General features: G+C 46.2%; 1 protein-coding gene and 1 long non-coding RNA gene across 2 annotated transcripts; one reads left to right on the top strand and one right to left on the bottom strand.

The window, feature by feature from the left end:
- Window positions 1-252: 252 nt before the first annotated feature.
- Window positions 253-12070, top strand: LOC129394476 (eukaryotic initiation factor 4A-III-like). The gene is made up of 12 exons (XM_055101994.2): window positions 253-437; window positions 2983-3055; window positions 5385-5451; window positions 5938-6000; window positions 7181-7313; window positions 7571-7651; window positions 8162-8303; window positions 9056-9194; window positions 9826-9941; window positions 10990-11097; window positions 11194-11321; window positions 11819-12070. Exons 1-12 carry the CDS (start codon window positions 269-271, stop codon window positions 11833-11835), a joined length of 1236 nt encoding a protein of 411 aa, XP_054957969.1. The 5' UTR covers window positions 253-268; the 3' UTR covers window positions 11836-12070.
- On the bottom strand, window positions 10354-25327 carry LOC134729535 (uncharacterized). Its single transcript, XR_010110734.1, has 2 exons — window positions 23396-25327; window positions 10354-21356 (listed from the first exon to the last, which is right to left on the bottom strand). It is a non-coding gene; the product is annotated as an uncharacterized LOC134729535 (long non-coding RNA).

Below are 25327 nucleotides of genomic sequence, written 5' to 3'. Positions count from 1 at the left end.
GTAAGCACGTACGCACGCACGTCTCTCGCTTTGGCATACTTAAGGCCTCAGTTCTCAGCCCCGCTTGGCAGTTCTCTTAAGAGCGGCAGCGAGGTCGGCAGCGGCAGCGAGGTCGGCAGCGGCAGCGAGGTCGGCAGCGGCAGCGAGGTCGGCAGCGGCAGCGAGGTCGGCAGCGGCAGCGAGGTCGGCAGCGGCAGCGAGGTCGGCAGCGGCAGCGAGGTCGGCAGCGGCAGCGAGATCCGCTGTGCTCTTCCGCGGACTCTGAATCATGGCGACCACGGCCACGATGGCGACCTCGGGCTCGGCGCGAAAGCGGCTGCTCAAAGAGGAAGACATGACTAAAGTGGAATTCGAGACCAGCGAGGAGGTGGATGTGACCCCCACGTTCGACACCATGGGCCTGCGGGAGGACCTGCTGCGGGGCATCTACGCTTACGGTGAGCGGGCGCGGGCCGCGGGGGCCAGCCGGGGGCGAGTCGGGGGCGAGCCGGGGGCTGAGGGCCCGACTGGTGACTCCCGGGCCGGCCCTGCGCTCCGGAGGTCGTGGTCAGGGTCGAGGCTCGGGGGCCAGTGACGTCCGACCCCCACCCCCACCCCCGTCCTCGCCCTCACGCCTGGCTGTGTCGGCGCTTTCGGTGTGTGTCCCCCGTGCAGAGCTCGGCGCTGGGTCTGTCGGGGGCTGCAGCCGCTTCGAGGCGCCTGAGCGTCGTTCATTCAGCAGATAACTGTTTTCTCCCTATTAGCTTTTCTGGGTACTGGGGTTTTGGCGGTAAAGCGGATGGGTTTGCGCCTTTACGGGTTTTGAAGTTCGTTTGGGGGGAAAGCATACTGTCAGGCTGCCCGGGCAGTGGTGGTTGCTGTGAAGAACCTGCAGCGGGGTAATTGAATAGAGTGGGACTGGGAAGGAGGAGAGAATTAGTAAAGCAGAGAGGTAAGGGGCTTCGCAGGAGGGGGTGCCATTTGAGCAGAGTTCTGGATGAAGGAGACTGTTAATGAGAAGAGGGAAGAGCAGTTGGGGCAGAAGGAACAGCTGGTGCCAGGGCCTTGCAGCCCTTAGCCAGCTGCATTCCAGGAACTGAAAGAAGTCCCCTGTGGTGGGATTTTGGAGAGCTAGTCGGGGCAGATCTAGCAAAGACGTGTAGGGTGACGAATAATTTGAATTTCATTTAGAAATCTAGTGGGAAGCCACTGGAAGGTTTTAAGTAGCTATGTGACACGATCACATTTACAGTTTTAAAGATTCTTCTGGGTGTCTGTAGATTTGAGGTGAGGCGAGGCAAGGCAGGAGAGGAAACAAGAGAGTTGGGAGCTTTTGCTCCAGTTCAGGGAAGAGAGGATTGTGCTGCCTTGGAGATGGAGTACCAGGGAGCTGACAGCATTGGCTGATGGATTGAACGTGAGCGACAGAAGAAGGAGAGTTGGAGTGTTTTGAGTAAGCGGTGGTTGATGCTGCAAACATTTGGCTAGGTAGGCAGCACTCCAGAGAGTCAGAATCAGGAGCTGTCTCTTGGTATGTTTGAAAGATGTGAGGAAGTTGAGGGAGAGCCTGGAGAAGAGGTTGGGTTGGGCACATAGATGGGAATGACCAGCATCTGGGATAAATGGCCTGTGTTTAATGCTTGGGACAGGGACATTTTTTATCGTGTAGTTCTCTTCCTTTTCTTTCTTCCTTTTCCTTCTGACAGTCCTGCTCTGTCACCAAGGCTGGAGTGTAGTGGCATGATCTCAGCTTATTGCAAGTTCCACTTCTGGGGCTCAAGCGATTCCTTTGCCTCAGCCTCCCGAGTAGCTGGGATTATAGGTGTGGGCCACCACGTCCTACTAATTTTTGTATTTTTAGTAGGGAGGGGATTTTGCCATGTTGCCCAGGCTGGTCTTGAACTCCTGACCTCAGTGATCCACCAGCCTCAGCCTCCCAAAGTGATGGCATTACAGGTGTGGGCCACCCCACCTGGCCGTATCCTGTAGTTCTTGATGCCACAACTGTTTGGACAAAGTGAAGCGAAGTTGCTGAGGATGGGTGGTGAAAAAGCATCTCAGGCAGCCTCGCAGTGAGGCTGACAGCCCCACCTGGTTTCCTGGCACTCAGGCGGTCCCTGCCCTAAGACACTGTTGTTCGTTTCCCATCTATGTGCTTGCTCTTCATGAAGAGTTCAAATCATCTGCTATATTTGCGTTTGTGTTAAGATGGGAAATTGTGCTACATTTTCTTTTGTTTCTTATTTTTCGCTATGCCCCAGAACTGAGCAGAGCTACATTTAAGAGACTACCAAAAAATAATTGAAATAGAGTTTTTGTACATAAAATTTTATTTACTTGAAAAACACGTGGTTCTTCTTGAAAATAGCCTCACCCTTTGGTGTAGTAGTTGCTTTGCAAGAGAGATGGTGTTGTAGTTAGTGAGCTGCATCCAGACAGAACAACACAGGACACCCTGCAGCGTGACCCACGCAGGTTAAACGGAGTTGTAGACCTGTCAGCAACACACAGACTTAATGCTAGCTAGTAGGAGAGAACAATGGCTAGAGTGCCTTTCCTGTTTTTTTGTTTGTTTTTTTTAAATTTAAAAAGTAGTATAGGTTGTTTGTAATCCAGTCAAACCTAAGGGAGTAATTAGAGTAAAAAGTAAGTTTCTTTCCACCCCTCTACTGCAGTAACTGCCAGGAACATTTTGGCACTTATACTTCCAGATGCTGCACGCCCAGATTTTTTTTTAAAGAAAACTGGTGTCTATATTCTACAATTTGGTGGTTTTTTTAAAAATAGAGATTGATCTTTACAAATAATATCCCACGTTAGTGTAGAAATCCACTCAGCGCAATTCATTGAGCCCCTGGGTTTTGAGAGCTTGCTATGTTGAACACTGGGTTAGGCTGGAGGACAGGTTCAAAAAACAAACCATGTCTGCCCCTGAGGAGCTTACAGTACAGGGTTTCTATGCCGTCATTGTGGTGAGAGCTAATTTTTTGTTTTTATTTGCAGGTTTTGAAAAACCATCAGCAATCCAGCAACGAGCAATCAAGCAGATCATCAAAGGGAGAGATGTCATCGCACAGTAAGTTGTCCTGGGGTGCGGCGCAGGGCTGGATGTGAATTTGGGCAGCGCAGTGCAGTTAGATGCTCCGGGATGACTGTTTCCCTCAGCTTGTACACGCTCAGTTCCAACACTTTCCCTGACTTTAGCCACAGGGTTTAATAATTTTTTTAATTTGTGTTCTCTACTGTAGAAAGCTTTCATTTTCTTTTTGAGATGGAGTCTCGCTCTGTTGCCCAGGCTGGAGTGCAGTGGTGCCATCTCGGCTCACTGCAACCTTTGCCTCTCAGTTTCAAGCTATTCTCCTGCCTCACCCTCCCAAGTAGCTGGGATTACAGGCATGCACCACCATGCCCGACTAATTTTCATATTTTTAGTAGAGACGGGGTTTCACCATGTTGGTCAGGCTGGTCTCAAACTCCTGACCTCAGGTGATCCACCCTCCTTGGCCTCCTAAAGCGCTGGGATTTCAGGCATGAGTTACCGCACCCGGCCAAGGCTTTCGTTTTCTTAGCCAGCTTTGCTTAGTGGTTTGCTGGCATGTGGAATTGTATATAACACAATTTCGGAAAAACAGACTGTGCTTTTCCTCTGCTCTCACACCACCACGACAATCATCAGCACAGAAGAAGACTTCTGTGAGCAGAGGTGTGGGGGTTTTCCAGCTGGGTGTCCTCCAGTTCAACTCTCACACCACCTGCCTGGAGATAGGCCATATCCTGCAGGTTGAGGGCTCAGTCCCCATGACTACCCTCTTTTCAGACACCAGTTCTAAGTTCGGATCTCTAGAACTTCTGACCAAGCAGCTTCAAGTTGGGTTCCCAGGATCTCCTCTTTAGGTTGGATTAATTTGCTGGAACAGCAGCTCAAAGAACTCAGGGAAACACATTTAGTGGTTTATGATAAAGGGTACTGCAGAGGATACAGATATGGGGGGAGGGGTGCAGCCTCCAAGGGGCGGGTGGTCACCTCCCGGAACCTCCTTGTGTTCCACTGTCTGTGTTCAGCCATCTAGAAGCTCTTGGAACCCAGTCCTCTTGGGTTTTTATGGAAAATTCCATGAGGTCAGCATTCTTTCCCCCATAAGGGAATAAATAGGGCAGGAGCTTTTCTGGGATAATACCATAATGCTTTTTTTAAAAAAAATTTGAAATTTAAATTGTTTACATTTTTCGAGACAGGGTCTTACTCTGTCTCCCAGACTGGAGTGCAGTCATGTGATTACAGCTCATAGCAGCCTCAAGCGATCCTCCCATCTCACCCTCCCAAGTAGCTGGGACTACAGGCACACATCACCATGCCCAATTACTTGTTATATTTTCTGTAGAGACAGGGTTTTGTTGTGTTGCCCAGGCTGCTCTCAAACTCCTGGCAATCTGTCTGCCTTGGCTTCCCAAAGCCTTGGGATTACAGGCGTGAGCCACTGTGCCCGGCCTCAACATTTTTTTTGTTAAGATATGGGGCCTCACTTCGTCACCCAGGCGGGAATGCAGTGGTGCAGTCATAGCTCACTGCAACCTCTAACTTCAAGGATTAAGGAATCGTCCCGCCTCAACCTCCCAAGTAGCTGGGACTGCCAGAATGTGCCGCCGTTCCTGGTTAGTTTTTTGTTTTGTTTAGAAATGGGGTCTCTTGCTGTATTGCCCAGGCTGGTCTCGAATTCCTGGCTTCATCCAATCCTGCCTCTGCGTCCCAGAGTGTTGGGAATACAGGCCTGAGCCACCACGCCGTGACATGAGGGTCTTTATGACTCACAATCTGAAAGGCAGGGAAGATTAGAGCCCTGCTGTGGAGCAGGTGAAAGGAGAGCAGAAGGTCAGAGAGATTGTTTCCTGAGGCCTAACAAACCCATCAATTTAATAAGACTGTAATAAGGGCTATGGGAGCTGTGAGCCAGGAACTCTGGATGAAAACTTGTATATAGCCGTATCTCCTGGCACCACAAACCCTCTTTTAATAGCTTTATCCCTCGTTTGCCTAATTTCAAAAAAGACTCATTTACACAAAAATTTCTTTGGAGGAGAGAGTTAGTCCAAAATCCTAGAAGGAAAAGAGTTGTATTTCAATAAAGGGGAGTCCTCCTTTTTCTGACACCTATGAAACGCCTCTTGAAGTTAGAGAGTCTGTGACTCCATTGCCCCCGTGCAGAAGCCATGTCTACTCTCTTCATGGACACTTAACAAGCTGTGACACTGGGCCCGAGTCCTGCCTCCTCGCAGTTAAGATGGTATTAGGTACGGGGGCTTGCTCTAAGAAGGTACCTAAGTGCCTCTGGAGCCCAGGCCTTGGAGTGCAGCTGTGGCGTGGCCTGTCCTCCCTCTAATCCCACTGCTTTTGTTTCCTTGAATAGGTCTCAGTCCGGCACAGGAAAAACAGCCACCTTCAGTATCTCAGTCCTCCAGTGTTTGGATATTCAGGTAATTTGCCATTCTTAAAACAAACTGTTATGTAATTCTAGGAAATACTTGCTTTTTCTTCTGTAACTACAGTGTTCAAAAAGTACAATTTAAAATTTTCCAGTATGTATTGACTCAGCAAATTTTTACACAGAGTCTTAGTTGTACACTAATATTTGCACTAATATTGTGTCATGATTTGCTATTTAACTAGAGGAAGCTCTTGTCTGCAGACGAGGATCCTGACACATTAAGTTATTGTTGGATTTGCAATTTAAATGACATTAATATTTGCTAACCTGTAAGAGATGAGAAGTATGATTAATATGAGATACTATTTCTCATATTGATCTGAGTGTGAATGACTACAATCCACTTTGATAATACTGCGGATTCTCTAATTTCTGATAAATTCTTTCACCAGGTTCGTGAAACTCAAGCTTTGACCTTGGAATCCACTTTGATAATACTGCGGATTCTCTAATTTCTGATAAATTATTTCACCAGCTTCGTGAAACTCAAGCTTTGATCTTGGCTCCCACAAGAGAGTTGGCTGTGCAGATCCAGAAGGTGAGATGGCTAAAGAGAGCGGTGTCCGATTAACAAGTACTGCTTTTGTGATTTAGTTGTGAAACACCGACTTATTTATTTAATCCAATCCTGTTTTCTGATACCTCAAAATTTTCTTCCTGATTAACATTTTGCCATGAATCATTATATAAATTGCTGGTTTGTATTAAGTCATTTTTGGTGTGGCTTGTGTGCTCTCGGTAGTTTTTTACAGCCTTAGAAATGTAGATTTTTTGCGAAAAGTCAATTTTAATAAAAATAAATTAGGCCGAGGTGGGTGGATCACCTGAGGTCAGGAGTTTGAGACCAGCCTGGTCAACATAGTGAAACCCTGTCTCTACTAAAAATACAAAGAAATTAGCTGGGCGTGGTGGCAGGCACCTGTAATCCCAGCTACTTGGGTGGCTGAGCAGGAGAATCACTTGAACCCGGGAGGCAGAGGTTGCAGTGAGCTGAGATTGTGCCATTGTCCTCTAGTCTGGGCAAGAAGAGTGAAACTCTGTCTCAAAAAAAAATAAATTGTACCCATTTTATACTTAACGTAGTATAAAGACGTATGTTTAAAAAGATGTATATTAAGATGTTAATGTTGGTTTCTTCAGTGGATGGGATTATGAATTTTACATATTCTTTTCTGTTAATGATATAGCTTTTGTAATAAGAAACCAGCAGGCCGGGTGTGGTGGCTCACGCCTGTAATCCCAGCACTTTGAGAGGCCGAGGCAGGCCAATTAGGAGGTCAGGAGATAACGACTCCCTGAATACACATATAGGATGCACACAGCACAGTGTGCTAACACGGTGAAACCCCATCTCTACTAAAAATACAAAAACAAAATTAGCCTGGTGTGGTGGCGGGCGCCTGTAGTCCCAGCTACTCAGGAAGCTGAGGCGGGAGAATGGCGTGAACCCGGGAGGCGGAGCTTGCAGTGAGCTAAGATTGCGCTGCTGCCCCCCAGCATGGGCCACAGAGTGAGAGTCCGTCTCAAAAAAAAAAAAAAAAAAAAGCAAAATTAACTTGTTTTTGTCAGAGAAAAGAGCAGGAGAATTTTGTGGTTTGGAGATAAGAATGGCATAAATAATAATCGGTGATCATCTCGGAGGAGAAACAGTCTTTCTTTTTGGAAAATGTGGATGTTTCTCTCTCCCACCCTGGACGTGAACCTGTGCTTTGTTTCAGGGGCTGCTTGCTCTCGGTGACTACATGAATGTCCAGTGCCATGCCTGCATTGGAGGCACCAATGTTGGCGAGGACATCAGGAAGCTGGATTATGGACAGCATGTTGTCGCGGGCACTCCAGGGCGCGTTTTTGGTAAGCACTTTTGTCGCTAAAAATGGTGCTGCCGGTAGTATTTGTAAGAAGTGCTTAAATGGTACAGGACAGCTTTCGATTTGGTAGGCCGCACGGTAGACTTTTGCACCTGGGTCACTTGCAGGAGGTGGAGGGAAGGTCTCTGGAACCCTGAGACCAGTGGAATGATGAGCTCTTTCTTGGGAGCCTCAGGTGTGATTATTTCAAAATCTCATAGATGTGATTTGTCATAAGTATTTCAAAATCTCATGTTATAGATATGATTCGTCGCAGAAGGCTAAGGACACGTGCTATCAAAATGTTGGTTTTGGATGAAGCTGATGAAATGTTGAATAAAGGTATGAGTAACAAAAGAATTACTTTTCTACTGACATAATTCTTAGTTCTTAAATTTTCACAGTGTAAAATTGAAACAGCCAGTGACTGTTCTGAATGTGAATAGCGTTTTCATCGTGGAAAAACAATTGTGCCTTGGCGGCAATTATGAACAAAAAATTCCTACCTTGATTTTATTTGTTTATTCATCGTGGGTGACTCAGGCCAGCCTCTATGGCTTTTTATTTGGTATCTAGGACTCTCGGGGTGGGTTTCTTGATCCCTAGATCACTTCAGATTGAAGAAGCACCAAAGGGAAACCAGATTCCCTCAACCAGATAACACTCCGGGGGGCGGGGAGTAGGGACGGAGAGAACGCGTGGATGTGGCCTGGTGCTGTAAAAATGAGATTTCCTGTCAAACGTACCTTATCACCACTCTGCCTCTAACCCAGTGGGAACACTGGGCGTGCACCTTCCATTTCTGGGTGTGCCGCCCTAAACATCCCTCACCTGTCTTGCTCCCTGTCCCAGGTTTCAAAGAGCAGATTTACGATGTATACAGGTACCTGCCTCCAGCCACACAGGTGGTTCTCATCAGTGCCACGCTGCCACACGAGATTCTGGAGATGACCAACAAGTTCATGACCGACCCAATCCGCATCTTGGTGAAACGGTAGGAGCCCCTCTTGTCAAGTTTACTAAAACACTGGGCCGCATTTATAAAGGATTTTATGTCGTAATTTCAAAAACTTTTTATAGCCAGAGTCTGGCTGTGTTGCTGAAGCTGGTGTCAAAACCCGGACCTCAGGCTATCCTCTTGCCTGAGTGTAAAGGAATTGAAAGCATGCAAATTCTTTTAAAATTCCTGTTTTAAAAAACCAAATAGGCTGGGCAACATATAGAGACCCTATCTCTACCAATAATAAAAAATTAGCCAGGTAGGGCGGCACATGCCTCTAGTCCCAGCTACTCAGGAGGCTGTGGTGGGAGGATCGCTTGAGGTCAGGAGGCTGAGGCTGCAGTGAGCTTTGATTGTGCCACTGCACTTCAGCCAGGGCAACAGAGCAAGACCCTGTCTCAAACAAAACAAAACAAAACAAAACAACCCATCTTTTACAATCCTCATTGTGGTTTGAACCAATAATTCTAAATTTAAAAATTAGGTGACTGTATTTCTTTATCAGTGTTTCATTTAGAATCGTATTCCATGTGCTGCACATTGTGAAATGTTAAGTAGGATACAGAATGGAGGCCTGTGTGACGGAAGTGGTGATAGGATGGAGGACAGGGCTGGGGCTGCTGGGTCTGCACCAGATATCACGGTGTGACCTTCTCCACCAGGGTCTCCCTGGATCCTGGCTTGGCCCACCCTCAAGTCCTAGAAGGAAGGATGAGTATGTAACAGGATTTGTCTTTGTCCTTCAGTGATGAATTGACTCTGGAAGGCATCAAGCAATTTTTCGTGGCAGTGGAGAGGGAAGAGTGGAAATTTGACACTCTGTGTGACCTCTACGACACACTGACCATCACTCAGGCGGTCATCTTCTGCAACACCAAAAGAAAGGTGAGAGGCACTGCACAGCCTCCCTGTGCTGAAGGGAAACTGCAGATTGAGTCTCTGAATGACGTCAATCAAGATTTTTCAGTAAAGGGCCAGTTTGTCCGTATTTTAAGCTTTCAGGGTATGTGTTCTCTTGTAAAAGCAGCTGTAGACAATATGCAAACGGTCACGTGGCTGTGACCATTAAAACTTCATTTACAGAACAGCGATATCAGCCACCCCTAAAGATTCAGATTTTGTTGGTTGAAGGTGGACCCCAGGCCTGAGTAGTTTTAGATCCCCAGGTGATGGTAATGTGGAGGCAGACCTGAGAACTGTCGGCCACTTTCCTGAGAAAGGAGAGGAGTTGGGCTACATTCTAACAAGATTGGATTTCAAATGAGAATGAGCACACCTGGCCCCCTCCCCCCATAGAGTCATTATATGGAGAAAATGAAGTAAGAGGGTTTTGTGAGTGCACCCCAACATTTTCTGGGAAAAAGTTTGTACATCCAGTTAGGATGATTCTGAGTTTTAAGAGCAGTTACCTTATGAATATTGATACTGGTTCTGCAAATGATGCGGTAAAGTCCCGAATGCACGTCTCTGCTTTGGTATACTAGCTTGCAGTAGCATCTGTTGATTGGATTTGTAGGTGGACTGGCTGACGGAGAAAATGAGGGAAGCCAACTTCACCGTATCCTCAATGCATGGAGACATGCCCCAGAAAGAGCGGGAGTCCATCATGAAGGAGTTCCGGTCGGGCGCCAGGTGGGTCCGCTATGCTGTGGCTCTGCAGGTCAGGGTTTGCTAGACTGTGCTAAGCACTTCATATGCACTGCCTAAGTGCAGGCCCCACACCCGGGGGGATGACAAGCTTCTGCTCTGAAAGCTGAGGCCCTGGGTGAGCAGAAAACCTTCCAGTTAATGAGGGGTCCGCTGTGCTCCTGTAATACTTAGGTTGAGGTGATAACTAGCCTTAACTAGCCAGGTTGGTCACCTTGGTTACAAGTGTGTGTCTTCTTTTCCAGTAAGTAGGGGGGTTTTCTGTTCATCGTTTCGATTAGTTTAATTCCACAGTGGTCAGAAAGCGTGGATTGGGTGGTTTCATTCATTTGAACTTGATTCAGACTTCCTTCTTTGCCCACCTTGTGGTCAGCTTAACAAATGTGCTGTGTGTGTCTTTTGTTTGTTTGTTTGTTTTTGAGACAGTCTCACTTCGTTACCCAGGCCGGAGTGCAGTGGTACAATCTTGGCTCACTGCAACCTCTGCCTCCTGATTTCAAGTGACTCCTGTGTCTCAGCCTCCCGAGTAGCTGGAATGGCTAATTTTTTTTTTTTTTTCATTTTTAGTAGAGATGGGGTTTCACCATGTTGGCCAGGCTGGTCTCGAACTCCTGACCTCAGGTGATCCATCTGCCTCAGCCTCTGGCAGTGCTGGGATTACAGGCATAAGCCGCCGCCATGGCCGGCTGAAGTTACCGTTTTTAATTTTTTGCTAGGCAAAAGTGAAGTATTTTTCCCAATTATTGGTTTAGGACCGATTAAACAAGTTAAAGATAGTCTAGTAAAAGATGTCTATTTTTTTAATCTGATGGAGCACATGACCGAAGTAACTAAATCCACCAACAGCCCCTCTGCACAGGGGTTTCTGGTGCTGTCCCTGAGGCTTCACGTTTGCAGACAGACTGTTGAGAGAGGAGAATCTCGTATATTTTGGACCTGCAGCCAGGATTCCTTAAAATTAGCAATGGAAGCAAGTCCAGTCTTATACTTGTATGAGTAATTTAATCACCTCAAACACTCTTTCTTTTTGCAGCCGAGTGCTTATTTCTACAGATGTCTGGGCCAGGGGGTTGGATGTCCCTCAGGTGTCCCTCATCATTAACTACGATCTCCCCAATAACAGAGAATTGTCCATACACAGGTAGGGTGCAAGCTCTCATTGGCTTCACTTCTGTGACACATTTACTAAATCTTGATTGTTATATATACTAACTGTAATATTGTTTTATTCCTGAAGAATTGGGAGATCAGGTCGATACGGCCGGAAGGGTGTGGCCATTAACTTTGTAAAGAATGACGACATCCGCATCCTCAGAGATATCGAGCAGTACTATTCCACTCAGATTGATGAGATGCCGATGAACGGTAGGAAATCATCCAGCTCTACTGTAATTGTAGAGGGAACTTCCCTATTCTTAGTTTGGGGCACTTGAGTTTGTTTTTTTGTTGTTGCGGTTTGTTTTGTTTTGTTTTTGAGACGAAGTTTCGCTCTGTCACCCAGGCTGGAGTGCAGTGGCGCGATTTCGGCTCACTGCAACCTCTGCCTCCTGGGTTCAAGCAATTCTCCTGCCTCAGCCTCCTGAGTAGCTGGAATTACAGACGCGTGCACCATAGCCAGCTAAGTTTTGTATTTTTAGTAGAGACGGGGTTTCACCATGTTGGCCAGGCTGGTCTCGAGTTCCTGGCCTCAAATGATCCGCCCACCTCAGCCTCCCAACGTGCTGGGATTACAGGCGTGAGCCACTATGTCTGGCCTGTTTTTTGTTTTGAGAAGTCTGTTGTGAGGTTTTAGTTAAATTTACGTTAACAAATTTTCATTTTGTTTGTGTTGTTCCTTAATCTGTTTCTTTCTTCACTTTCAGTTGCTGATCTTATCTGAAGCAGCAGATCAGTTGGATGAGGGAGACTGTTCACCTGCTGTGTACTCCTGTTTGGAAGTATTTGGATCCAGATTCTACTTGATGGTGTTTATATGGACTTTCTTCTCATAAATGGCCTCCCGTCTCCCTTCCTTTGAAGAGGATATGGGGATTCTGCTCCCTTTTCTTATTTACATGTAAATAATACATTGTTCTAAGTCTTTTTCATTAAAAATTTAAAACTTTTCCCATAAACTCTATACTTCTAAGGTGCCAGCAGCTTCTCTAGTAACTTACTGTGTAGTCTTGGGTCATTTCACTCACTTTTCTTTTTTTCTTTTCTTTTTTTTTTTGAGACAGAGTCTCCCTCTGTTGCCCAGGCTGGAGCGCAGTGGCGCGATCTCTCACCGCAAGCTCCACTTCCTGGGTTCATGCCATTCTCCTACCTCAGCCTCCCACGTAGCTGGGAGTACAGGCGGCCGCCACCATGCCAGCCTAATTTTTTTGTATTTTCAGTAGAGACGGGGTATCACCGTGTTAGCCAAGATGGTCTCGATCTCCTGACCTCGTGATCCACCCACCTCGGCCTCCCAAAGTGCTGGGATTACAGGCGTGAGCCACTGCACCTGGCCCATTTCACTCACTTCTCTAATCTTTTTTTTTGGAAAGAGTTTCATCGTTGATGAGTTTTGCTCTGCTGCCCAGGCTGAAGAGCAGTGGCACCATCACAACTCATTGCAGCCACAACCTCTTGGGCTCAAGCGATCCTCTCACCTCAGCCTCCTGAGTAGCTGGGACTACAGGTGCATGCCAGCACATCTGGCTAATATTTAAATTTTTTGTAGAGACAGGGTCTCACTTTGTGGCCTAGGCTGGTCTGTCACTCATGGGTTTAAGTGATTCTCCCATCTTGGCCTTACAAAGTGCTGGGATAACAGGTGTGAGCCACCATGCCTGGCCTCATTTTTCTAATTTTTTTGTTTGTTTGCTTTTTGAGAGCCTAGGATCTCCCTGTCGCCCAGGCAGGGGTATAGTGGCAGGATCATGACTTACCACAATGTTGACAAACTAAAACAGATAATTATCTGTTTAGATATTTAAATTATTAAAGTATTTAAGTTATGTGTTGAAATAGTTAAAGTAATTACCTGTAGCTTTATAGGCACACAGCACCACAGCTGCCCAATTTTTAATTTTTTCAAGACAGGGTCTCCCTCTGTTGACCAGGCTGGTCTTAAACTCCTGACTTCAAGCAGTCCTCCCACCTCAGCCTCTCAAAGTGCTGGGATTACACACAAAGTGCTGTGATTACACACCGGGCTCTAATATTTGAAATGGAAATGTTAAAACTGGCCCCTCCCTTCCTGAAATTAGTTGGGATGATAATCTTTATTTCAGGGTTAGGGTGAGCTTGGAAATATTTTTAAATTTCATCAGGTGATTCTACTTGAAGGCATCTGAAATTCTATAGTTTATGAATGGAACTTCCTTTCACTGAAACTGTGACTGGACCCTTGCTAGCCAGCTGGTGGCTGGTAGACCAGCTGCATCATCAGGAGTTGGTTAGAAATGCAAGTGCTCCGGCCCTGTCCTGGCTTGCTGAGTGAGAACCTGCAGGTAACAAGACTCCCAGGTGGCACTGCTGGCCGAGCGGGAGGAGCACGAGACTACAGGCCCAGGCAGCTTAATGAGTTCCTGGCAAGGAGGAACCAGATACAGGTGTGTTCAGGGCATTTGCTCAGCAGCAGTGGGGAGTGACGCCCACCACAGCTCTGGCTAGTGCCAGCCTCAATGTCCGTATCTGCAGGCGCCTGAGCTCACTGAGGCTCACCTGGTCTCATCAGGAGCTGCTGCCAGGCTTGTGTTAGAGGTGAGGAGTGGCTCAGGTTTCCACACAGTCACTCCGGAGGACGGAAGGCCTCCATTACCAGTAAGAATGATTCTAGATGAATAAGCACGTGGTGTTACAGTGGAGGAGGCAGCATTGGTGCCTTGGGGAGGAGATGGCAGGAGAAGGGGTGGGGCTTAAGCTACCCCACACACTGTCTAGGAAAGGTCATCCTAAAAGGAAAAATACAGAACAAGTGTTCATAAAAATGTCAAACTGTACTGACAAATCAGAAATGGTATGTGATTCTCCAAGATTTAAAAACCACCAGTCCTAAAGGTTGACAAGGAAAGTTTCCAGACTTTCTGGAGAGCAGCCTGGCCCTTGGGCAGTCAGTGATGAAAATGCTATTTCCCTTTGGTGGTGTGTGGTTCTGCTGTAGACGGCTGTCTGGAATGTGGACTTCTCCAGGAAGTTGAGCGTTGCTCCTGCCTATACCAGGGAAGGATGCTAAGTGCTCATGGATGGGGACATGGTGCGGGACAGGGTGGAACATTTGCAGTGATGCTGGGAAGAGAAGGATACACGAGGTAGAGAACTCATGGAGGTTCTTGGGAGGGTGGTTTGGGGCCAGGATCCTCCCAGAGTCCAGATGGAGTCAAGTTCAGGCAGGGGGTCTGCTGAGCCTTGCTAGGTAGGTATCACTGGGCCTCTGGTCAGGTGGAAAAACTGGCTCTAGATCCTGAGGGGCTTCCCAAGGTCCCCAGCAACCAAATCCAGATGAAAAACCCCTGGGTTATGTACTTCATTACAAAAGTATAATCTCACTGAAAAAAAAACATAGAAATGCATAATTTGAAAAAGTCATCCTTAATCCTCCTACCCAGATATAACTCACAATTTGATGACTGTCCATCCAGTATTTTAATTTATCTTGTACATCTACCTGTACATAAAGACCTTTTTAAGCCAAAATTGTAACCCACTTTGCCATTATTAACTCAGGTTTTTGCTTAGTAATGTATCATACATATTTCACTATGTTAAAAAAAAAATAAGCTACTTTTCCAGCCTCTATACCATGCCTCCTTTGGAAGCAGTTGAAGATTCATTAGAATAATCTTTTATTTGTTTATTTTTTTGAGATGGAGTTTCACTCTTGTTGCCCAGGCTGGAGTACAATGGTGTGATCTCGGCTCACTGCAACCTCCACCTCCTGGGTTCAAGCGATTCTCCTGCCTCAGCCTCCTGAGTAGCTGGGATTACATGTGCCCACCAGCACACCTGGCTAATTTTTCATATTTCTAATAGAGTTGGGGTTTCACCATGTTGGCCAGGCTGGTCTCAAATTCCTGACCTCATGTGATCCTACTGCCTTGGTCTCCCGAAGTGCTGGGATTAGGCATGAGCCACTGTGCCCACCCAGAATAATCTTTAGAAGTGACTTTCTTGATCAAGGTACATGTTTCAAATTAACATTGCAGAAAGATTTTCCACCAATTTATACTCCTAATGGTATATTTTCTGATTTTTTTTTTTTTTTTGGGTGGTTGAAATTTATTCAACAAATACATATAGGATGCATTGTCTTAAAGCCAGGCAATTTTCCTAAAAGAATAACCACATAAAAAGGGTGCTAACCAAGAGCTAGAGTGTCCTGACCCTTTGAGGTATGTCTAAAGTATAGAAATAGAATGGTAATGTTGATGCTGTTGGCATGTTTCTTTGTAGTAAGATTGTTTAAAATAATACATAGACATAAAATGTATGACGAAAATAGCACAGCACCGAAGAAAGGAGTAATGGAAGTCTACTGTCAAGATTCTTACACTATTACTTGAAGGCAGATTGTGATGAATTAAAGATGCGAAACATATATAAAAGTGTTAAGCAATTTTTAGGTATGAAACTTTAAAGCAATACAAAAATGTGAAACAGAAATAAACAGCCAACGTAGGAGACAAAATAAGAGTTCTAAGGAATACTTAATCTAAGAATCCTGAAAAGGAAGGAAAAGGGAACAGAGAACTTATGAGATGGACAAATACAAAATGGTAGTAGGTTGAAAATAACCATGTCAATAATTACATTTATTGCAGATTGTCTGTCTCACCTCAAACTAAAAGAAAAGCAAGCTAAACCCAAAGGAAGCAGAAGAAAGGAAATAATAAAGATGAGAGTAGAAATAAATGAATAGAAAAATAATAGAGAAAATCAATAAAACCAACGGTTCATTCTTTGAAAAGATCAACAAAATTGACACATCTTTAGCAAGTCTAAGGAAAAATATGTTCAAATAACTAAAATCAAGAATGAAAGAGGTGATGGCACAGCTGACTGTACAGAATACAAAGTATCAGTGCCATGGATTGTTTGCCAACAGATGAACCTTGATAAAATGGAGAAATTCCTAGGAAAAACAGATTAAATCAGTAATCAAACTTTCAACAAAGGAAAGCCAAGGCTTGGGAATCCTGCTAAACTTTTACAGAATTATCACCATCACAATTTTTTTTTTTTTTTTTTTGACGCAGAGTCTCACACTGTTGCCTGGGCTGGTGTGCAGTGGCACAATCTTGGCTTGCTGCAACCTCTGCCTCCTGGGTTCAAGTGATTCCCTTGCCTCAGCCTCCCAGTAGCTAGGATTACAGGTGCCTGCCACCACATCCGGTTAATTTTTTGTATTTTTAGTCGAGACGGGGTTTTACTGGGTTGGCCGGGCTGATCTCAAACTCCTGATCTTGTGATCTGCCCCCGTCAGATTCCCAAAGTGCTGGATCACGAAATCTTTCAAAAAATATAAGGCAGAACATTTCCCAACTCACCCTGAGGCCAGCATTACCTGACACCAAAACAAAGCTACCACAAGAAAAAACTAGATCAATATCATATGAATGTAGATGTAAAAATCCTCAAAAAACTGGCAAAACAAATCCAGCAACATATAAAAAGGATTGTACACTGACAAAGTGGGATTTATCGCAGGAATGGAAAGTTGGTTTAATATCCAAAAATCTGTCAATGTAATACACCCTATCAATAGAATAAAGGACAAAGTCCACATGATGATTTACAGATGCAGAAAAAGCACTGGACAAAATCCAGCACCTTTTCAAGATAGAAAATAAGAATGGAAGGGGGCTGCTTCAACCTGATAAACAGCATCGATGAAAAACCACAGCATTACCCGCTAAGGTTGGGAACAAAACAAGAATGCTCTTGCCACGTCTATTCCAACATTGTACTGGAAGTTACGAGCCAGGACAATTAAGCAAGAAAAGAAAGAAGGCATCCAGATCGGAAAGGAAGCATCAAAACTCTCTAGTCACAGATGACATGATTTATACCTAGAAAATCTTAAGGAATTGACACATTTAAAAAATCACCAATCAGAACTTATAAATGAGGTCAGCAAGGTTGCAGAATATATGTTCAACATAGGAAAGCCAGTGTTTCTGTACACTAGCAGTCTGAACAACCTGAAAATGAAATTAAGAAAATAATTCCATTTACAATTGCATCAAAAAGAGTGAAATATGTAGGAATAAATTTAACAAAAGAAGGGCTATACTTGTTCACCGAAAACTACAAATAGCTTGTTGAAAGGCATTGCAAACCTAAATATATAAATGTCCCAGGTTCATGGATTGGAAGATAACTTTCCCAAACTGACTGATAGAGTTAGTTAGGCTTTGTGTCTCCACCCAGATCTCATCTTGAATTGTAATCCCCCTAATCCCCACATGTCAAGGGACAGACAAGGTGGAGGTAATTGAATCATGGGAGCAGTTCCCCCCATGCTATTCTTGTGATAGTGAGTTCTCACAAGATCTGATGGTTTTATAAGGGGCTCTTCCCACTTCACTTGGCACTTCTTGCCACCTTGGGAAAAAGGTTCCTGCTTCATCTTCGCCTTCCACCATGATTGTAAGTTTCCTGAGGTCTCCCCAGCCACACTGAACTGTGAGTCAATTAAACTTCTTTCCTTTTGAAAGCACCCGGGCTCAGGCAGTTCTTTATAGCAATATGAAAATGGACTAATATACTGCTCTGCAGTGTTTAGGAGAATGTGGAGAAACTGGAAGCCCCATACATTGCTAGTGGGATTGTAAACAGGCACAGCCTTTATGGAAAACAGCCTGGCAGTTCCTCAAAATGTTGAACATAGGAGTTGACCTAGCAATTCTCCTCCTAGGTCTATACTCAAGAGAATTAAAACAAAAAATCTGCACACATAAAGCTAATGTGTTCATAGCATTGTTCATAAGAGCCAAAAAGTGGACACAAGCCAGATGTTCATCAGCTGTAAGCAAAACTGGTGAATCCACACAATATTACTTGGCAATACAAAGGCATGAAGTGCTGACACACTACAACCTGGATGAACCTCGGCAATATGCTAGGTGGAAGAAGGCAGACACAAAAGGCCACACGTGGTGTGATTCCATTTACATGAAACGTCCTGAACAGGTAGATCCATAGAGAGATTAGCAGGAAACCATTCACAGTGGTTTCAGGAGCTTGAGGGGGGAGGAGGGGGATGGGTGAAACGAGGAGTGGCTGAAAATGAGTATAGGGTTTCTTTTGAAGGTGATAATAATGTTCTGGAATTAGATAATCGTAATGGTTGTACAAGTGTACTAAAACCTGAATTGCATACTTTAAAATGGTAAATGTTATGGTGTGTGAATTACATCTCAGCACAAATATCATGAGGAATCTCATGCATCCCCCTCTAAAATTACACTTACAAACCAAAAGCACGAGCAAGGGAAAACAAGCAAATTGCCTACTGCAAAATTAAAAGACAGATATTGTTAGGCTGGACTATAAAGCCATACACAACTATATACTGTTGCTTATGAGAAATATAAAGACAAAAGTGAAAAGATGGAGAAAAATACACCATGGTAATGCACACATCAAAATAAACCTGAAGCAGCTCTATTAATATTAGACAAAGGAGATCTCAGAGCAAAGAATATTGCAAGGGACAAAGAGAGTCATTTGATAATGATAAAGGGGTAATTCATTAAAAGGATATAACAATACTAAATACCTATGCACCTAATAACAGAGCTTCAAAATACAGGGAATATAGGAAGGAAAAATGGATAAAACTGCAAGGGGAAATAGACAAATCCACAGTGGCAATTGGGGCTTTCAGTAACCCTCTCAGGAACAAGGCACAGGTGTCCTCTCCCTTCTGTTCAATATATTACACTGTGGATTCTGGCCAGTGCAACAAGGCAAGAGAAAGAAAAGGCCTCCAGGGTGGAAAAGAAGAAGGCTTTCTTCACAGATTATATGTTTCCCTATGTAGAAAATCCTAAGGAGTCTACCACAAAGCTACTGGAACTAATAATTGAGTTTTGGGAAGGTAGCATTCTACAAAGTCAATATAGAAGAGTCAGTTGTATTCCTATATGCCAAGAATGAACACTTGGAATGGGAAATTTGGAAAACACCACCATATACAGTACCATCAAATACATGAAATACTTGGGGGTATATTTGACAAAAGATGAGCAAGCTCTGTAATTGAAAGCTACAAAACGTTGCTGTGAGAATTAAAGATGTAAATAAATGAGAGATACACTGAGCAGATTGGAAGAGTCGATATTGTTAAGACATCAGTTCTCCCCAGGTTGATGTACAGACTCAACACAATTCCAACCAAAATATCAGGGAGCCTTTTTTGGGAGAGTGGGGATAGGGATAAACATTGACAAGCTAGTTCTAGAAGTTATATGAAAATACAAAGGATCTAGCATAGCCAAAACAACTTTGGAAAAGTGCACCAAGCTACTCCTGATACCAAGAAATATTATAAAGCTACAGTAGCAAAGGCAGTGTTGTATAGTCATAAATATAGACCTGTTGTAGATCCAGGGAAAACAGTAGAAAGTTCAGAAAGACTACACATTTATGGTCAATGGATTTCCAACAAAGGCACTTAAGCAGTTTTATGGGGAAAGCATAATGATTTTTGGTTGTGTGTGTGTGTGTGTGTGTGTTTTGAGATAGTCCAGCTCTGTCACCCACACTGGAGTGCAGTGGCCACAATTATAGCTTACAGCAGCCTTGACCTCCTGAGATCCAGGAATCCTCCCACCTGAGCCTCCTTAGTAACTGGAACCACAGGCATGTGCTGCTGCATGCATTCAATTTTTTATTTTTTTATTTTTAGTTTTAAAATTTATTTATTTTGAGACGGAGTCTCGCTCTGTCGCCCAGGCTGGAGTGCAGTGGCGTGATCTCCGCTCACTGCAAGCTCCACCTCCCGGGTTCACACCATCCTCCTGCCTCAGCCTCCCGAGTAGCTGGGATTACAGGCGCCCACCACCACGCCCGGCTAATTTTTGTATTTTTAGTAGAGATGGGGTTTCCCCATGTTGGCCAGGCTAGCCGTGAACTCCTGACCTCAGGTGATCTGCCTGCCTCAGCCTCCCAAAGTGCTGGGATTACAGGCATGAGCCACCACGCGCAGCCAAGACCCTGTCTTTAAACAAACAAACAAAAAAATCAAAAACAATTCTGATATCCATAAAGGACAGATAAAGAAATGGTGGCATTTGCATACAACGGAAAACCATTTAGCCACTAAAAAGGATGAGTTATTGATGGATAAATCTCAAAGAAATTATGTTGAGTAGTGTGTGACCAAAAAATTCCCCTTTATACAAAATTCTATAAAATACAAAGAAATATATTTTGACAAAAAACATACCAGTGGTTTCCATTCAGTGGGTGGCTGGAGACTGGAGTGAGAGGATTCCAAAGAGGAGAAGGAAACTTTGAGGGTGATGGAGATGGTCACCATCTTAACTGTAGAGCTGGTTCACAGACATTCACATGTCAAAACGGATCAATTTGCACGTTTTAAATATGTGCGGTGCATTGTCCATTGATTATATTCTCTCACGTGGGCATCACCGACAGGAGTTCTGTCTATTTCAGTCACCGTTTCACCCAACTCCTGGAACAGAGCCTGACGCAGGGCGGGTGCCCAGCACACGTGGGGAAGAACAGTGAGTGTCCGGCTGCACGCAGGGTTCTGACTGTGCTTCCAGCCCGGATGCTCTGCTCTTCCCACACACCCTCTTCCTTGTGAGGCAGCTGGAAGCACTCTGTTGACTGCATTCCCGGTTCCCGACGTCACACCTGGGTTGTTTGGGAGGCCAAGGGAACAGCTGTAGGTGCCACTGCAGAAGTCCGTCTTCTCTGCTAATGCTGAGCTTTTTTCTCTCTTGTCCCTGGCATGCAAATGACCAGCCTGTTCACATTCCACCCTCTCACCTGGGCATTCCCTCTGGCCCTCACCCACAATAATCCTGGTCATGTGGCCTTCTGCAGGCAAGTATGTGGGGGTGGGGTGGTATAGGGGCACCATCCCTTGTCCTAGCTCCTCTCGGAGCCTCCACCAGATCAGGAAGAGCAGGCAGAAGGCCCACAGGGCCCCACAGTGGCCGCCAGAGGGCTTCTCTGCAGGCCATGTAACGGATTATTGATGTCATCGATTTGCAAAAAGGAAAGCTGGGCCTTTGTGGAGACACACCTGGAGGCTGCTGCCAGGCAGCACTGATTCTTCCTTGGAGTGGGCTGGGAAGGCAATCGTCTTCCGAACGCTAAGGACCTGTGGGCTCCACGCCGGGCCTTTGACTAATGTCTTACACTTGGAGATTCTCTGCTGCTTTCTATCATCAGCCCTGGCTTTCTGATCCATTCCCCACCAGGCAAGGAAAGAAAGGAAGCGTTTATATTAATCTATACCAATGTAAACGGGAAAGAACGCACCACCCCTTGCAGGACCAGCCACAGAATTTGCCAAGGGCCCGTCACAAAATGAACAAGGCTGTGGGGCCCCTTGTTCAAAAGTTATTCACAATTTCAAGATGGTGACCGTGGAGCATTAAACCCAGCTGCAGCCTGCTGAGCTCGGGGCCTGTGGGCCTGCATGGGTCACACCTGTGAAGCTGGCCCAGCCACACGCTGTGACTCATTGCCCAGAACATCAGCCAAGAGCGTTTTGTCACCAACAGCAGGCCTTGTTTTAGAGGATGAGCTGGGACAGATATGAGGGGGCTGAGCCACGAGACCCCCGGGATGCCTTCTCCCAGGGCGGAGGGTGCCAGCTTGAACGCTCCCCGGCACTAAGACGTCTCCACTACAAGGCTGCCTGGGGTCCACATCCACATTGCTTTATTTTTATTTGAGATGGACTTTCGCTCTTGTCGCCTAGGCTGGAGTGCAGTGGCGTGATCTCGGCTCACCACAACCTCCGCCTCCCGGGTTCAAATGATTCTCCTGTCTCAGCCTCCTGAGTAGCTGGGATTACAGGCATGCACCACCACACCTGGCTCATTTTGTATTTTTAGTAGAGACAGGGTTTCTCCATGTTGGTCAGGCTGGTCTCCAACTCCCAACCTCAGGTGATCCGCCCACCTAGGCCTCCCAAAGTACTGGGATTACAGGCGTGAGCCACCACACCTGGCCTATTGCTTTAAAATTCACCTAAGTTCAATAGGGTCCCACTGAGGCAGGGCCTGTATCAGGCACTGGTGAGAAACAGATGAAGCTGCCTTGAGGTGCCCACAGGCCAGCGTCCCATGTAATGGGCTGTACCGTGTGGACCACCCTGATGAGACCCCTGGCCTCTCAGAGGATGGAAACAACTCCTCTCCCCCCTCCAACCCTGTCCCTTCCCACACAGGGAGCACTGTCCCACCCCATGCCGACCTCCTCACTCAGGACTCCTGATAGCCCTGTCCTATGGTCTGAAGGTTTGCCCCTCCCCCAAATTCCTATGTTGAAACCTAATCCCCAATGACATGGTTTTAAGAGGTGGGGCTGGCCGGACATAGTGCCTCATGCTTGTAATCCCAGCACTTTGAGAGGCTGAGGCAGGCAGATAACCTGAGGTCAGGAGTTCAAGACCAGCCTGGCCAACATGGTGAAATCCCATCTCAATTAAAAATACAAAGAAACTAAAATACAAATACCACTAAAAATCCAATTAGCCAGGCATGGTGGCGGATGCCTGTAATCCTAGCTACTCGGGAGGCTGAGGCAGGAGAATCACTTGAACCTGGGAGGCAGAGGTTGCAATAAGCCAAGATTGCACCATTGCACTACAGCCTGGGTGACAAGAGTGAAACTCGGTCTCAAAAAAAAAAAAAAAAAAAAGTGGTGGGGCTGTTGGGAGGTGATGACTCCTGAGGGCCCTCCATCATCATCAGTGGCATTTAGCACTCAAGGGAGCTTGTGTTCGCCTTCTACCACGATGATGGAGAGTGCGCCATTTATGATACAGACAGCAGCCCTCACCAGACACAGAACCTGCCTCGATCTTGGACTTCCCAGCCTCCAGCCCTGTGAGAAATCCATTTCTGTTGTTTATAAGTTACCAAGTCTTGGGCATTTTGTTACAGCAGCCAAGGAAGGGTCAGATCCTACAAGGAGCTACGGCTACATTGGCCCTGCCAGGCTGGGCGGTGGCACAGAAGGTGAGGACGCTGATGGTCGGTCCAGGCTGGCCAAGGCTACCACGCTCCATCAACCCTCCCTGACCGTCTTGGGTGTCAACTGCAGACCTGGTGAGCCTGGCAGAGCGTTAGGGCAGGTCACCCTCGGCACCGAGACCAGGCACGCTGCTGGCCTCAAGACAAACGTTCCTGCTTCTTAACCCCACATGGGACTAGGATGAGGGGAGGAAGTAACATATGTTATTGTCACTACTACGTCCACCTTACAGAGGAACTTTAGGGCGCGAGATGACTTAGTGATGTCAATCTGGATGGTAAAAGTCGCACACGGGGGTCAGGCCCTGGCCTGTGACGTGGCAGAAGAGCAGTGTCCGCTTCTATAAAAGCTGACCCAGAAGACAATAGTGCTGGTCACCCAGGTAGACACACTGCCCCCCAGGGATGTCATGCTGCTCCACGGGGAAGTCACTGTACTTTCTGCTCCTGGTTTTCAGGAAGGTGGCAAAAGTAATCCATCGCTCTGCAGAGGACTTTGGGGTTGGCCACTTCTTTTGTTTTTTTCTTCAGATGGAGTCTCACTCTGTCGCCCAGGCTGGACTGCAGTGGCGTGATCTCAGCTCACTGCAGCCTCCGCCTCCCAGATTCAAGCAATTCTCCTTCCTCAGCCTCCTGAGTAGCTAAGATTACAGGCGCGTGCCACCACGCCCAGCTAATTTTTGTATTTTTAGTAGAGATGGGGTTTTGCCACGTTGGTCAGGCTGGTCTTGGACTCCTGGCCTCGTGAGCCGCCTGCCTTGGCCTATCAAAGTGCTGGAATTGCAGGCATGAGCCACCGCGCCTGGCCTTTTTTTTTTTTTTTTTGAGATGGAGTCTCACTCTGTCACCCAGGCTGGAGTGCAGGGCCCAGAGCCCATCTCTCTCAGCCAGAATGACCAGCGTGCATCAATCTCTCCTGTGTTTGGGGTTCGTACGCCAACATGCATGAACATTATCATGTTGACAGCTACCACGTACTGCCTGTTTTCTATGGCCCCAGCTTTGCAGTGACTGTTTTATAAACAGTAACTCATTTGCTTCTCCTATCAACCGTATACAGTAAAGCCATTACCATCCCCATTTTTTAATGAATAAACACTAGTCGGAACATCAGAACGGACTCCAGAGACAGCTGTAGTGGTGTGAATGGTGGTTCCCCTTCAAAGACACATCCACCTGGAACCCATCCAGATGACCTTTTTTGGGAAAAGGGCCTTTGCAGATATAAGTTAATGATTTCAAGATCAGATCATCCTGGTCATCCAGGTGGGCCCTAAATGCAACAGCAAGTGTTTTTATAAGAGACAGAACGAGAAGAGACCCCCTGAAGACAGAGGCAGACAGTGGAGCCATGTGGGCCGCGGGAAGCTGGAAGAGGTGGGGAAGAGGGAGCTGCGCTCACCGGCCCGCATGGCGCTGTTGGTGAGCCGGGGGCTGTGCAGCACCTCCTCCTCGTCCAGCTGGCACAGCACCTTGGCCTGGCGCAGGTGGGGGGTGAGGCGACTGGGGCAGATGCAGGGTACGATCCTGTGGCGGTGGCTCTCCATCATCTCCCACAGTGTCTCCTCGTCCAGTGCCGTGAGTGTGGAGTCCCTGCGGCACAGTTCCCCCATGGCTGGGCGCTGGGAGGACCCTAGGAGGGGTGGCCATGGGGGTGGAGTTGTCAGGGAAGCAGGACCCCAGGATAGCCAGGGTGACACCGTTTTAAAATCAACTCCATCGTAAAATTAGCAAGGCGCACTCTTTGCCAGTCAGAACCCACAGTCCTGAGATGTTTACGGCAGAGGAAGCATTCCAGTGGCCATTTGCCATTCTGGTTTCTCCCTCTGTGTAAGATTGAGTGCCATGGCCCCACCTGCTCTACCCAAATCCTAAGCAATAAAGTCACTAAATCACACTTTGTTGTGTCAGTTACAGCTTTTTCTAAAAAATCAAAGTAAATAAATACTTTTTTTTTTTTTTTTTAGAAATTCATCTAAAATAATGGTAGTAGGCTAGGCGTATTGGCTCACGCCTATAATCCCAGCACTTTGAGAGGCGAAGGGGGAAGGATTGCTCAAGCCTAGGAGTTCGAGACCAGCCTGGCAAATATGGTGAAACCCTGTCTCTACTAAAATACAAAAATTAGTCAGGCATGGTGGTATGCACCTGCAATCCCAGCTA

This window comes from Pan paniscus, chromosome 19 (assembly GCF_029289425.2).
Source record: "Pan paniscus chromosome 19, NHGRI_mPanPan1-v2.0_pri, whole genome shotgun sequence".
NCBI lineage: Eukaryota > Metazoa > Chordata > Mammalia > Primates > Hominidae > Pan > Pan paniscus.
Note: the sequence above shows the minus strand (reverse complement) of the source record. Positions and strands in the feature narration are given on the sequence as shown.

Bases quoted from the DNA above. Each gene is read 5' to 3' on its own strand.
- LOC129394476 (XM_055101994.2), top strand. From the start codon at position 269: ATGGCGACCACGGCCACGATGGCGACCTCGGGCTCGGCGCGAAAGCGG. The intron at 3,056-5,384 runs GTAAGTTGTCCT...TTCCTTGAATAG, and splicing joins GGGAGAGATGTCATCGCACA to GTCTCAGTCCGGCACAGGAA. The intron at 11,098-11,193 runs GTAGGGTGCAAG...TTATTCCTGAAG, and splicing joins AGAGAATTGTCCATACACAG to AATTGGGAGATCAGGTCGAT.